Source organism: Pelodiscus sinensis, chromosome 22 (assembly GCF_049634645.1).
Source record: "Pelodiscus sinensis isolate JC-2024 chromosome 22, ASM4963464v1, whole genome shotgun sequence".
Lineage (NCBI taxonomy): Eukaryota > Metazoa > Chordata > Testudines > Trionychidae > Pelodiscus > Pelodiscus sinensis.
In genome coordinates, this window is record NC_134732.1 from 15,908,392 (window position 1) to 15,923,069 (window position 14,678).

General features: G+C 58.6%; 1 protein-coding gene across 4 annotated transcripts in view; it reads right to left on the reverse strand.

The window, feature by feature from the left end:
* Positions 1 to 902: 902 nt before the first annotated feature.
* Positions 903 to 14,678, reverse strand: part of RALGDS (ral guanine nucleotide dissociation stimulator) — a 116,915-nt gene continuing 103,139 nt past the window's right edge. For 3 of the 4 annotated variants that reach the window (XM_006136834.4, XM_006136833.4, XM_006136831.4), the window contains exons 4-18: positions 13,644 to 13,718; positions 12,955 to 13,148; positions 12,356 to 12,477; positions 11,986 to 12,201; positions 11,453 to 11,556; positions 10,727 to 10,811; positions 8,301 to 8,378; positions 8,125 to 8,211; positions 7,838 to 7,870; positions 7,397 to 7,518; positions 6,599 to 6,694; positions 5,730 to 5,982; positions 5,154 to 5,399; positions 4,775 to 4,889; positions 903 to 3,713 (exon numbers count right to left, since the gene is read on the reverse strand). In XM_006136834.4, the coding sequence (XP_006136896.2) occupies positions 3,538 to 3,713; positions 4,775 to 4,889; positions 5,154 to 5,399; positions 5,730 to 5,982; positions 6,599 to 6,694; positions 7,397 to 7,518; positions 7,838 to 7,870; positions 8,125 to 8,211; positions 8,301 to 8,378; positions 10,727 to 10,811; positions 11,453 to 11,556; positions 11,986 to 12,201; positions 12,356 to 12,477; positions 12,955 to 13,148; positions 13,644 to 13,718 (2,002 nt within the window). In that variant the 3' untranslated portion in view covers positions 903 to 3,537. The remainder of the gene's footprint in view (positions 3,714 to 4,774; positions 4,890 to 5,153; positions 5,400 to 5,729; positions 5,983 to 6,598; positions 6,695 to 7,396; positions 7,519 to 7,837; positions 7,871 to 8,124; positions 8,212 to 8,300; positions 8,379 to 10,726; positions 10,812 to 11,452; positions 11,557 to 11,985; positions 12,202 to 12,355; positions 12,478 to 12,954; positions 13,149 to 13,643; positions 13,719 to 14,678) is intronic. The other variant, XM_006136832.4, reaches the window with a different exon arrangement.

A 14,678-nucleotide genomic window follows, 5' to 3' on the forward strand; every position in this document is an offset into this window, starting at 1 on the left:
AAATCAGCTGGCTGCTTTGCTTCCCCACTAACACTATTTGGCCCTAAACATTCATGTTGGCATGGTCCTAATGAGGGATGTTAAAACATTTTGTTCTGGTAAACATGTAACCGCCGGATTACATGTTTACGTGCAAAGGGGGAGGCAGCTCCCAGAACCACCTGTCCCTTCTCCCTCCCTGGCATTGCTGCCTCTGATACAGAGGCAGCAATGTGTGTGTGGAGGGGGGGGCAGGAGGGAGTTGGTGCTTGGTGGGAGCCGGCTTAAGAGCTGGCTCCCTGTGAGCACTGGCTCCTGCCTCTTCTCCTCTCTGCCCCCTCTGATAGAGGAGCAGGGGTAGGTCTTGCATGTAACCATTCAAACAAATCCACTATCACATCCCTAGTAATACCATAGTAATTCGATATTTAGCTCTTTTACAGATAAGGATTGAGGGCCCCGCCTGTTGCTGACTTACCTCAGAATGTGGCAGAGCTGGGAACAGCCAGGTAGACGCCCCCTCACCCCAATCCTTGTTCTTGCTATTGAATTCAGTGCACAGTGGGCTAATGCAATGCTCTTTCAGTGCTGGGCACCTGGTGTCCATGCTGTTTAGGTGCGATGCCAATAGTTTGCTGGCATCATCCTTCCAGGGCTGGCTCTGCCCATGTCTGACAGGGTAAGCAAGAGCGAGTGACTCCGCTCTATCACTCAGCGCCTCTTTCCCCAGCAACCAGGAGTGGGGGGGAGAGGGGGAAGAGACTGCAGGGGAAAGAGACTACGGGCTTCAGTCCTTCCCGGCTTCTCTCGCCAGCCAAAAGAGAAGCAAGGGGCTTCACAAGAGGCAGCCCAGACCTTTGCTTGGTCCCGTTTTCGCGTTCGGCCCGCACCCGAGGACAAACTGCAGGCAGCGCTCCAGTGGCGAGGGTTGCACGGTGGTCTTTTATTGCAAAGACTAATTACATGGCTGTGTACAAGTCACCCTGGGCAGTGTGCACCTTCATGGAAGTCGTGTTACAAAATACATACATATCATACAGCCGGCTGCAGTGATCACATAGATAGGGGTGGGCGGCAGCGTCCGAGCCCACCTGGGAAGGCAGGCGGGTGGACCCTGCCCAAGTGGGCACATGTGTTCAGGCACAGAGCAATTGGCAAGCAGAGCAGGCAGGCAGACACTGGAGGGGGGCAGGGCTGGGGTCAGTTTGCCTCGGTCTCCAGCAGGGTGTGTGTGTGTGTTTCACATTCTCATAGGGAGTTAAGGGGGAATATTTCACAGTGACAGTTCACCCTGTAGGAGCCTCTGGAGCCAGGGTGCCCCCGCAAGACAGTAGCATTGAGGCACTTGGTGCCACTGCGTAGTGTGGGAGAAGGGAAGGCCCTGGGGTTCCAGGAAGACCGGCCATGCTGGCTGAGCTGCAGCAGCTTTGCCGGGAGGCGAAGGATCTTGTCCTCCCAGCCAGCATGGCACCAAGGCACAGGCCTCCTGTGGCACAACACCGAGCTGCAGTGAAGGAGGAGACAGGCGCAGCTGCCTGGTGGAGGCAGGCAGCACAGCAGGGCCACCACTCGTCAGCCTGTTACTGGCTATGCCTGGCAAAGGGGCCCCAGAGGAGCAGCTGGGGATGCAATAGGCAGAGCGGTGGAGAGGCTCCTCCAGGCAGGATGCCCTCAACCCCTGCTTCAAGGAGGCCACGGCTCCCTTCATGTGCAGGGGAGGGAACGTGGGGAGGGAAAGCACCCAGCAGCCCTTAGGAAAGGGGTTACTTCTTATGCAAGGGCCTGAACAAACCCCCTCTGCGACGGGCCCAGGCAAAGCAGCATCACTCCAGAGTAACAGGCCCAAGCCCCTGCTAGGAGTTACCACCCAGCCCCGAAGCAGCTGCTCCAGGCGTCTGACCTGCAGGGGCAGGAGAGAGCAGGCAGGTCACAGAAAAGCCAACAGGCTAAGCAGCTCAAGTCCTGTTGTGATAAGAAAATCCTTCCCCTGCAGCTTGAGACATTCCACTTGCTTTGCTCCCCCGCCCGCATCCCTGCATCTTCACTTTCCTCCCTGCCCAGGCGGGACATGTGTTGCAGGTGGCAATTTCCAACAGAGCTGGCTCCTAAGAGACAGGTCTCCTCCCCACTGCTCTGGGCTTGCTCATGGAAGGCCCCACATGGCTACAAGACAGACAAGGGGCAGAGGTGAGGCATACACAGAGAAGACCTTGAGCAGGGCCAGGAACAAAGAGCCCCCTTTAGTGAGTGTTTTGTTTTAAAAACTGGGCTTTTCTTCTCCCCTGCTGAAGCAATTCCCTGGTAAGTGAGAAAGAAACAAGGGGATGTGGAAAAGGGTCCAGACCTGCACGCAAGAGAACAACGCAGCCGTTACAAAGATCGCGCCCAGCAACTTAAATACAAGCGGGGTGGGGGAGGTGTTAGTTAAAATATACACGTTCGACAGTCCTATTTACAACCAATAAATATGGAAAAAAATTCCGTAAACATCAGGGTTTGGGGTTTTTTACAAAAGTTTGCTCACCTCTCCCGATTCCCCCTCCCCCCATTTCATTGTCACACGTTTAAAAAGTATTTTTAAAGCCCAAGGTGAGTGGCACTTTCTGGGGGCTGGGGGATTGGAGTCAGGGGTGTTTAGCCCCACGCGGCTGCTCCTCTCCCACCCAACCCAAAAGAAAAAGTCTCTATTTACAGGCATTTGTACAGAAATTGGCTCCTCTCCTCCTTGCTCAGATGGCAGCTCCGGCTGGGTATTTTTTTTGCCTACGAAGAGACACTGGCATTTGATCTTTGGTGCAGGTTTGAAAAGGACGGAGCACGTGGAGGGACACAGGAGTCCAACCCCGAGGGTCAGTAGAAAACAGCTGCTCAGTCACCAAAAGCACCTGCCAGGCCAGAACGCTCCACCGCCCGGGGTTCCAAGTCACATGGAGCAGCAGCTGTGTTTTCCCGCTTACCTCCCCGTTGGGAGTGGTGCGGGGTGAAGTGCAGCTCCTGGGGGCAAGCGGACGACACAGAACAGTCCTGCTGCCGTTTTTATCCCAGCAGAGGGACACGGAAGTGAAGTGACTCCAGGGCCTGACCCGGCACAGGCGATGCACCTGGCTGGAGCATCAAGAGCCTGGCTCCTTCGCTCCCGTGGAACCCTTGGCCGACTCCCCAGTGGCCAGCTGAGCGTGCCAACTCCCCGCACGCGGCCGCTCCCGCAGGCGAACAGAGCCCTCGGTAAGTCCTGCTCTCCTCTGCTCTGACAGAAGGCACCTAAGGCAGAGAGGCGGGTCCCAGCTCTGGGCAACCCGACGGCCACAGTGGCATCGCGCGTTGGGGGGGGCCTTAACAACCCAGCCCCCGTGGAGAAAGGAGATGGGATTGGACGCAGGTTTCCACGGAGGCGCCCTGGCCACACCCGCGCATTCAGTTCCAGGAGTGTGTCCCCCTTCCTCGCGGGCGAGGCTTGCTCCCCTCAGCTAGGCTCGGGGCATTAAGACGGCCCAGCAGCCAGTCCCGTAGCAGGCTCCCCTCCAAGCCCAGTCGCCGAGGAGTGTGGCCAGGCCCTGGCTAGAAGATGCCCTTTGCGATCTTCAGGCCCTTCTGCTTCATCCGGGGCAGGGTGGAGCTGGAACCGTGCTTCATTTTCACACCCTTGGAGAAGCCCCTCTTCTTAAGCACAAAGTCATAGTTGGCGGCAGAGTTCATGGCGTAGAAGACGTTGGCGTTGTCGGGGATCTTCAGCTCTGCAAGGACAGAGATCGGTTAAGTCACCTGCGAGATCAGCAGGCCTCTGGTCGCCCGCACGGAGCCAGGCACCGAGGCGGAGCAAGGCTAGGACTGCGCAAGGTACACGGGGACAGAGGGAGCTTCCGGGTCCCAGCCCCAGCTCTGCCACCAGCTCACTTTGCACTGTGGCCAAGTTCCGCAGCCTAACCAAGATGGCGCTAGTCTCCCTGACAACAAAACAGCATGGGGCTGCCTCACAGCCGCCGGGAGAGGTCACGGGGACTCTCTCCCGCTCCCAGGACCCATTTGAGAGATGGGGGAACTGAAGCGCAGGCTGCGTGACTTGGCCAAGGGCTGACAGGAAGTCTGTGGGGGCGAGGGAACAGGAAGTGGTAGCCAGCGCTGCTCCCTGGGGCCCTGGCTAGCCTCTCTCAGAAGGGCTCAGGGGAGCGTTCTCCCCAGGAAGTGACGGGCGAAGCAGCTCCCCTGAGTGCTGCAGATGGCTCCGTCTCAGGTTAGGCCTGCCCAGCAGCTGGCAGGCGTACAGAGCCTCGTGTGTGACACAAGAGCGCGGCCCCTGGCAGTGACAACCCCAGTCACTAGCCCAAGCCACCAGCTGCAGAGGTTTGCATGGATTCCAAGCCCAGTAGGGACCGTGTGTGCGTGTGCACGCGCCTTAATTTAGGGCATGAAGACGTGTTTGTTTTGCCGAGCTGGGAATGGCACCTCCCAGCCGCTGAAAGGGACCCCAGCGGGGCCTGGAACGGGGCACCGCGTCAGACAGACCGACACCAGAACAGCCCAACTCTGCAGGGCGGGGTCCCAGGGAAGCAGCAAACACTGGAAAGGCTCGTTCCTCACACCGGGGGGCTGCAGAGCGAAGGGCTCAGGCCCCCCGGCTACAGGAGGACTCTCAGTCAGCTGCACATGGGCCTCTGCTCCCAGAGGGGATGAAGGGGGCAGGCTCCTGTCATGACGGGATGACAGCCCTCTCCCCGAGGGAAGTGATACTATGGGGCATACATCATGCCAGAGGCAGCCCCCAACAACCCGGGCTCCCCTACAGACCCCCAGGTACCTCTTTCCTCAGAGATGATCTGAACGAGCTCGTAGTCTTCTGGCCGATCCCCATCCAGGTTGTGTTTGGCCATAGCCTTGCGGATCACCGCCGGGGTCTTGTCCTGGCTCGTCACCTGGCAGGGGAGAGCGCCCATCAATCCCGGGGTCAGGGATAAGGACACAAGCCACTGCCGGGGTGAAGGTGAAGCCCATGCCCCACTCCCGCTCGCTAGCAACTTCCCCTTCCCTCCTTCCTGCTGCACATCCTGCCCGGAGTATCAGACACTCCCCTGGGAGGCTCCGGGACTGGGCATGCTGCAGGCCGTCCCTAGGATGCACTAGCCCAGACTAGCATCCCCACCCCGCCCCCGGAGGCGCTGTGGGTAGCCAGGGCTCACCAGGATGCTTTTGTACATGTTGCCGTTGTCCACGGCCAGGCTGACGCGGATGATGCAGCAGTCGTCGATCTGCTGGTTGTAGAGGGGCAGCGAGAGGGAGGAGTAGCTGGAGATGCCTGAGACCGAGCGCTTGTGGGTGCGCGAGGCCGTCACCGGGGTGGAGGAGACGGAGGAGGAGGAGGCACTGCTGGAGCCTGAGCCGATCCCCGACGTGTCCAGAGAGGAGAGCGAGGTGCATTCCCAGAACTGGGGGGAGGATGGACAAGCGCCGGCTTTAGCACCTTGACCCAGAGAAGAAGGGGGAGGTTCCCAACCGCGCCCCCAGGGCCGGGAGGCTCATAAGAGCTGGGGTGGGTGGGGGAAGCTCTGTGTGAGGCCCAGGAGATCCAGTCACAGTGCAGGGGACAGCGAATTCCCAAAGCCAACCCCCCTCGTGCCCTGGATGGGAAGGAGGGGAGGGGAGGGGTGGGGCTCGGCCTCCCATCTGCTCCGGGTGAGAACCAGCCCTCAGGAAATGCGTTAGGTGAACCCCCCCCCCCAGCTGTCGGGGCAGAGGCGGGGCTGCGGAGGGCGCACCTGGCTCCTGATGGCCTGGGCGCGAGGAGAGCCCAGCGAGCTGCCCCGTACCTTCTTCTCCTGGCAGTCGGGGGACTCGGGGATGAAGCTGATGTTGATCTCCTCCACGTCGGAGCTGCTGGAGCCGGCCGAGGTGACGCTGACCGAGTCGGCCGTGTCCCCGCTGCACAGGTACGGCCCGCACTTGAGCTGGTCGAAGGATTTGGAGTGGGAGCTGCCGCTGGCGCAGGGCTCAGCGCTTGGCGCCTGCCGGCTGCAGGTGACACGGACGCAGTCAGGGGGGAGCAAAGCTGACAGGCACCATGCAGCCTTGGCCCCCGGGGCAGCTCCCTCTGGCCTGGAAGGAGCCCAAAGATTCTGGCACCCTGCCTGCCCTCCTGCGTCAGCAGCTCCATTCTGTGACCCTGCGCCCTCCCCCACTGCTATTCTAACCCCATCCCCAGCCTGACGTGCAGCAAGCCGGGCTACCCCGCAACGTCTGCCAAGGCAGCTCATTGCTCACAGGCAGCCCCTGGCTGGTACCTGGCCCGCAGCACCTTCTGCTAAGCGCCAATACTGCCCCTTCTCTAGCACCAGAGCTGTGCCTGGCTCGTTAGCCAGCTTCCCTGAAGATACAGCCTCTGCCCCAGCCATCGTACTATCCAGCTCTTGGCCAGACTCCTGCCCCATCCCGCAGCATCTGTTGGGCCACTGGACTCATCACCCTGGGATGGGGGGCTGGGGCCCTGCTCAGCCTTGCTGCTGTGGCTAGTTTCTCCCGCAGCACGTGGGCCAAGAACAGAGGGGATGGAGGGAGAAATGCCAGCCAGCAGCTAGCCGAATACCCATCCCCCAGCAGCCCAGGCGAGAAGGGGAGCAGGGAGACTCACTCGCTCCACCGCTTGATGATGCCGGTGTTTTTCTTCGCCTTCAGCGTGTTGCTGGCCGACTCGGAGAGGGGCTCGATCTCACACGAGAGGCTATAGCTGGGCGAGGGGAAGAGAGCAGAGATTCAGCCAGGTGAGGCTGGGGTCCCCCTACCCAGCGAGTGGTGTGAAGTGCAGGGAGGGAACGGAGGCAACGCTAGAGCCACGGTGGATCTCTGACAGCGCCAGGGGCTGGCTGCGCGGTGGGATTGGGGGTCAAGTCCTGGGGGTTTAGCCTGGCGACCAAGGAGCCAGGAGGCTACAGGTGCTTGGCTTGCCCCTGTATTTAGGGGGGAGTCAGTGTGTAGGGTCACCCAGTGTTCCCTGCAAGCTGAGCGCTTGGGCAGCCACCCAAGAGAGATTCAAATGCAGCCCAGCTGATTAGCAGAATGCAACCAGCACCTGCAACACGCGTTTGTACTGGTGGTGCACATCTGCACATGTCTCAGTGCGCATGGCAAAATGTATTCCACACATGGATAGACAAATTAGAGGGAATATTGGTCGCCAACCCTCCACTTTGCCCAATGCCAGATTTGCCAGGAGCTGCACACGCCGGAGGGGGCAGGGCCACGAGCCTAAGGTCTCAGCAGCCTGGATCTGAAGGAGACAAAGGGTCCCTCTATGGGTCCAGGCAGCAGAGCATCAGAGGGATGGCGCCGCAGGCCAGCCCCGGTTCTGGGGGCCCGTCCAGAGGAGGAAGGTGCTGGGCCGCGGCAGAGGGACCAGCGGCGAGAGGCCCTGGCTCGGGGCCTAGCTCACCTCTCGGCCTCGCTCAGCCGCTCCACACCGTGGAACCACTCCACGAAGCTGTCCTCCTGCGTGAAGCTGTAGTTGTTGCAGGCCGACTGGAGCAGCTTGATCTGGGCGATAACTTCGAACTCCTGAAGGGACCAAGGCGGAGAGAGAATGAGGCCTGCTCCTACTGGCTGACCAGACCCCTCACCCCTGCCCCATAAGATCGGAGGTGTCTCAGGCACCCTACATGGAGCCACAAAGCCCCAGGGAACCCCCCCCCCCCCCAAACACAAACAGTCTCTGTGCTCCAGACCATAGAGTGGGGGGGCCAAAGGGGAGCCTGCGAAGACCAGAGAGGAACCATCCGCAATGGCTCCGGCATCCATGGCCCCCCACTGCCGGGATGCACAAAGCCAGCCCCAGCTGTGCTGGCTGAAAGCTCGGCCGCACGTGAATGGCTCTCACCTTCCTTCTCTTCTCGAAGTTGATCAGCCCCCCCTGAAAGACAGAAAGCAGAGAGAGGTTACAGCGAACCCGCCAATAACCCCTCTCCCGGGGACTGCAGAGCTGCAGGATTCCCGCTAGGGGGCAGTGTGAGATCAGCAACCAACCCAGGCGTGTGCACATGTCCAGGGAGTCCGGCCATGCAGGGCTGCAGCCCTTTGTTTTCAGCCACCCACACCCCCGGGGAGCTCCAGGGCTCCAAAGCCAGGCCGAGAAGGGGAGAGCAGAGCCCAGGGCGTGGTACTTACATCCAGGAAATCTTTCATGGCCGTGTCCAGCATCACCAGGTCCGTGAGGAAGGTGCCCAGGTAGGGAATAGTGCCCTGCATCACTCCCTGGAAGAGGAGGGAGAGCAGGAGTGAGACCCGCACGAGCGAGCAGGGAGGCGGCCACCAGCCACGTGCTCCCCATACCCATCACTCACCATCTCCCGCTGCTGCTGCTGTCGCTTCTGGGCCCTCTTTGGGTTGATTTCCAGGGTGGCAAACTTGGAGGTCCCTTCCTGGATTCATGGGAAGGAGAGACGGGCGGGTTTATTGATCGAACATGCCTGCGAGAGGCTGGCCTCCATCACCAGGATCAGGCCTCCGGGGGCGAGAATTCGGAGCCTGCTTTGCAAGCCCAGGGGAAGTCACGCTCCCTGCCTCAGCTCTCACTGAGAACATGGGCCCCGCCCAGACAGGGTTATAGCCATGGCACTTGCCTGCTGAGGGACAAAGGGCTTGTCGAGGGGGGAGACTTAGCGAGCGTAGAATTACACCGGCACAGGGAAGCTGCTACAGCTCTACTGGCACAACTCCCCATAAGGAGATGCTTATTCCAGATGGGGTTTTTTGGGCTTATCTTAAACAGCTCTAGGGGGCAGGCTGGACCGGGATGTAAGATCTGGTTTTCAGTTCCCAGCTCTCCCACTGGCCAGCTAGGTGACCTCAAGCACGGCCCTTCTGTGCCTCTGTTTCCCCATCAGTAGAAGGGGAGAATGACACTGACGTTTTCACAGCTCTTTGAGAGCTTCTGGTGGAAAGTGCCAGATAAAAGAGCTGGGTATGATCATTAAATGGCTTTGAAAGTGACATTCGTTCAACTGAAACTTGGCTCCCTTCTACCAGAAGAAGAGCATCCATAAAGGGTGTTAAACAGGTTTAGGGACAATGGTTTAAATTCACCCCCCCTTATACCAGTGTAGCATCCCATGTGGACAAGCTCTGTCTCAGAGGGGAGAGGGAATGATCAAAACTGGGCAACTCGTATCGGGTGGGATATGATGCCCCCCCACCCGTTAATAGCTCAAAGGGATGTTTTGTTTCCTTTTGGATTGCGTGATTTCAGCCCCGGACAGAGTCCCTGACAGGCGCAAGGAGGGAATGAAGGTTTGCAGCCCAAAACCATTATACTTTGAGCACTCCTCACTCACATTAAAATCACTGGGGAATCAGGACAGGCCCTTTGTATTTGCAAGGCTGCTCAAATGCAGCCACCTCTGGGGCAGGGCAGCCACCTGGTACACAGCATCCTATATACACCACAGATAGGGGGATTTGAACCTGCGGCCTGAGGCACCCAGGGGATTCCAGTGCAGAACCCTTAAGCCCAGTCCTACACAGAGCCAGAAAGACATCCCTACGTGACTCTGGGCACTACCGAGCAGGCGCTAAAACTCTTCTCACCTCCCCTGTGCACGCATGTCATGCTACTGCCATCAGCAGGGCAACGCTTGCTCCCACCACAATGGTACAAGAGCAGCATGAGGCCCACTAGAGCGATTTTCAGATGCAGGCGTGGTGGCCAAACCAATACCGCTACTTCCTTTGCAGGCAGCTAACATGTGCGGCGGCTACAGCAGCACTGCCTGCCACCTCGACCAGCAAGCTCCCGTAAGAGAACGCGTGTGCACAAGGAGCCAGTCCCGGAGTCCATCTCGGCCTGCACAGCCAGAGCTCCTCTGCCTCCGTTCCAAGGCGATAAGGGGAGGGAATCCCTCTGCTAACATGCCTCTCACAGACAAGCCTCTTCCCTTCTTATCTTCTGCCCTCCCTGGGGATTTCCTGGCAACCAGAGCTGGGCGCAGCCCCAACCTCAGAGCAGATCGCTGCTCAGCTGTGCAGGCTGTCAGCAGCAGCCATTCACAAAGCGCCGCCTTGCTCTGCCCCTTTCAGACTTAAAGGGAAACGGTTCAGTTGGAAGTGCTGGGCCAGACTCTCGGCTGATGCCGCCCCAATGAAAATCTCCTGATTCATGCGGACGGCGGTTTTCATGGGCCCGATCCTAGCTCCCTAACTGTATTACAGACACTGCCTGACTGTTAAAATGGGGAGGATTCTACAGACCTCCTACCCCTTCCTCTTGGGCAGCAGAACCGGCCCAGTCAGTTTTAAGTCTTTTACCTCCTGATACTCAAGCTGCAGCATCTGAGATGCAAATATTTCAGGGGGAAGCCTCATATTGGGATTAAAAAAAAAAAAAATCATCCCACACATTCCTGGATACATGCCTCTTGCGTGTAGTGTGTGTAAAAAGTGTGTTTGTAACACTCTGATCCGGTTCCAAACGCCCCGGAGACACACACTGAACACTGCTCGAAGTATCTTCATGTATCTGTCTCTGCGTGGTGGCTTAGAGCATGCCCCCTACAGAGACCAGGCAAAACCTCCAGCAACTTGCTGCCTGCCCCATTGCTCCACACATCCTTGCTGCAGACTGGGAGTTACAGACCCAGCCAGCTGTGCAGCAAAGTTACCATGGGGGGGGAGGGGAGATGAGCCTGGCACAATGTTGGCAGCAACAAGTAGATTCCCATCCCGCCCTCGGTCCAGAAACAAGACCAGGAGAGAGGCTCTGAGCTCCTCATACCTTAATGAGAAGCTCTCGGCTCAGCGAGTGGTTGTTCTCGTCCGAGAAGATTTCCGACAGCTCGTGGAAAGTGCGGAAGCTCTCCCTGGTTGGGGCAAAACAAGGAGGCATCAGCACCAGAATCCCAATGTCCCCCTCCCGTTTGGGGCGGTCTGCCCCTCTTCTTGCACAAGCCTACGGACCCATCTAGAATCATCTTCATTAAACCCCATTTCATTCTCCAAAGTTCCACTTCCCCAAATTCCGGCTTGGAGCCTGGATCCGTTCTTGACACTGCAGAAGATTTTCCCAGCATACCTTAGGAGAATGGCCATTTGTCCCCTTTGCTGTCAATAAACCCACAAGGGACTGCTTGGATGAAGCGTGCCTGTTCAGGAGGGCCACGCCCCCAGGAAGGTCCAGGCTGACCACAGCTCTCATGGGCAGCACTGCTATTTCGGTGGGTCTCCCGAGGCATTTCGTATGTGGGAGCTACTTTAATTTATTCACGCTGATAAGACAGCAAAGGATTCATGTTGGTCCCTGGCTTTCGGGCACGCTCCTTGAGGCAAGGCTGGGGCTCGTCAGATGATCACAGTCCCATCTGCACTGTCACCAGGCCCCAGCGACAACCCAGGGGCCCCGCCAGCATTACCGCTTGGGGCATCGATAGGAATAGCCTGTGGTGGAACCCCCAAGCCACACCGACGCTCCTGCAGTGGCCACAGCTCCAAGGGGTGTGCTCACCGTGACACCTCGTCCCAGGTCTTCTTCAGCCGGTGAACTGCGTTGCACTGCAGGGCGGAGAGGATGGCTCGGAGAGAGGAGAAATTCTTCAGGATGCGACACTCCTGAGGGGAAGACGGCAGGGTTAGACGTTCATTGGAAAGAGGGCAGCCAGGCAATGGTGACAGGCTTCCCCCTGGCCCGGAGGAGCCACACTTATTCAAGCCCCAGGATGAGAGGGTTCAGTTTGGTCCCCTTCTGCCATTCACCCTCTCAGCCTTGGGCTCCCTGGAGGGACCCTCTAGCTGCCTTGTGAGCAGGGCTGGTGGGACGGGGAGTTCCCACTATTAGTTACAATCCTTAGCCCAGTTCATAATGCTTGACAATGGATATCGTTACCCCCATTGCACAGAAGGGGAAACTGAGGTGCAGGAAGTTGAGCCTTGTCACGGAGCAAGGATTAGAACCCACTCCCAAGCCATTGGGCTTCAAAAGCACCCCCCACCCAGAATGATCCCTCTGAGGAAAAGGCCGACATCACAGGACAGTCCTACCCGAGCCACTTCAATCCACCGCTCCACCACTTTGGCCCTCTGCTGCGGTTTGAGGGAGCGGTCCCCAAGGCACGTGGCGATGACGCAGTTGGTGACGCTGTTGAACTGGGAGACGGTGGCGCGGATGGTGGGGGCCAGGTGCTCTTTGCCCTTCTTGTCCCGCTGGGACCAGATGCAGCCCAGGCAGTGGTAAGGCACCACTTTCTTGAACAGCTCCTGGAAGAGAGAAGGTCAGAGACGGGTCTCACAAGGGAACAGGCGAGACAGAGAACACAGCAGGGGGAGGAGAGTGTGACAGAGCCGGGCAGGTAGCGCACAGGCAGGGCACTAAGGACTGGGACAGAGCCGTGGGCAGCAGGCCAATACTCACAGCGTCCATCAGTGTGAACTGCTCGGCCACCATCTCCTGGGAGAAGGCGAGGAAGTCCGGCTTCGCCTCCCCTAGCCCATTCTCCTCCACTATCCGGAAGGTGCAGCTGGCATGGTCCACGGCTGAGAAGAGACGGGGGACACGATGAGGGGACCACCTCCCATGCCACAACTCCCGCTTTGCTCTGAACGCAGACACCCCACCGCGCAGGCCCAACAACCCTTCTTCACACCCAGGCCCGTCCCACATCCTCATCCCACCCTCCTCACCTCCACGCCCCTGCCTACAACCCCTGTCTCGTACAGGGCGCCCAGAGGTGGTTGCCAGCACCCAGGGCGGGAGGGGAAGAGATTCAGTTTGGGGAAGGGCCATCTACAATCTGAACTCCCCTTGTCGTGGGCAGGGCAGAACGGACCCATCTGGCTTTGGCCAAGGGGAGACTTTCAGCCCTGGGGATCCTCCTGGGCACTAACCCTCAACCTTTCTGCGGACGGCCCTCACTACACACAGATCTGCACCCCGGAGTTGCTGAGGAAGCCCAGGGCGCATACCACACACAGCGCGAAGGGACACAGGCGTGGGAAGGAAGCGCCGCTCACCCTCCGGCTCTGCCTCGCTGTGCTCCTGCTGCTGGAACTGGGCCAGCAGGATCCGCGCTCTCCGCTCCAGATCCGAGCCAGGGATGTTGTGGCGCACATAGGAGATGAGCTGCTTGAGGCAGGTGAAGTCTGGGGGCTTGCGGAAATCCTCAGAGTACTGGTCCAGCCAGGCGCCCAGGATGGAAGAGATGGTGCTGGGAAGAAGCAGATGGACAGACTGGTTGTTAAAATGGGCATCAAACGACACCTCTGTGTGAGTGTGCATGAGAGCAGAGAACCCATGTGCCCAAAAGTCCTAACCACCGAGTAGCAAACACACTTTCAGTGTCACATTACCCTGTGGAACTCACTGCCACGTGATATCACAGAGGCAAACTGGACAACACATTTAATCTTGACAGGAGAGGACATGTGGCCTAGTGGTTAGAGCAAGTGAGTGGGGCTTGGAAAATCTGGGTTCTATTCCCGGTTTCTTTCCCAAACCCACCTAGTCAAAGTTCCCAGCAGTGACCAAATCCAAGTCCTGACCCTTCTCAACCCCGTCCTTCCTGCCTGTATCTTCCTAAAGCGAATTCCACGGCAGATGCACACAGCCCAGAGTGGGCAGCCCTTTGGCACCTGAAGAGGTTGCATCCACCTCCCTGCCCTGGTGCCGAGTGGAAGGCTCGCTGCAGCAGAGGTTCGCTTACTTTTTCAGCTCCAGTCTCTCATCCACAGCGTGTCTGGCATGGTCCCCGTTCACCTGGGCATGCAGTTTGCCATACCTGGGAACAATGAACACAACGAGCCAGTTAACCCACCTCTCAGCAGCTGCCTCTCCGGATCTCTTCCCAGTATATGGCCCGCCACACCCAAACATGCTCTAGCCCCTTCATGGAGTCTGGGGGCTTATTTTGGTCAGGGCAGGGTTCCAAAACCACCTGGATCCACCACTCCTGCCAGCGGCTTCTCAGGGGGCCCATTGCCAAGCCAAGAGGGGTAACTAGCAACTAGTGGATTCTCAAGGTTGCTTTAGGCAAGGACCAGTGCTCCTGGAGCAATTCAAATGCTGCCCAGCTGATTAGCTGCCAGCTCTGGGTGCGTTTCTATTGGTGGTGCACATCCACACATGCCTCAGTGCACAGAACAAAATTTATTCTGCACACAGGTGGGGGGGGGGGAAAAGTAGAGGGAACATTTGCTAGGACTCTGGGTTGAAAACTGTGTGGGCCATGGACCTTGCACATGTCCCATGTGCACAGTGACAACTCCCCTAAGCAGCTACGACAGATCGTCCTTTCCCACACAGGCAGAGAAGCTGCATCCGGCAGGGGAAAGTCACCTGCTTTTCCACGAGACTGCTTCACTTTCAGGGCAGGTCTACGTTTCCCAGAACTCCACCGGTACGAGACGTGCAAGGGAACTTGACAGGAGAGTTTCTTCCATTGACACCCCCCCACCCCCATGGGAGACCTCCCATGACAACTTGACCTAAGGTAAGTAGCTTCCAACACGGCCAGCGTCGCATACCTTAGGTCGACATTCCCCCATGGTGTAGACCCACCCTGAGTCGGACAGCGCAGGCCAGGTCACGAGCTCTCTGCCAGGGAAGGGTGGAGCGGCACTGCACCCCCAGGTACCTCCAAAGTACCCCGCTGCCCGAGGGCTGTGGCCGGGTAGTACTTCCGGGAATGCCATTGTAACACCAACCAACCAGGGCTCTCGGCCTGCTGGGCCTTCTTAAC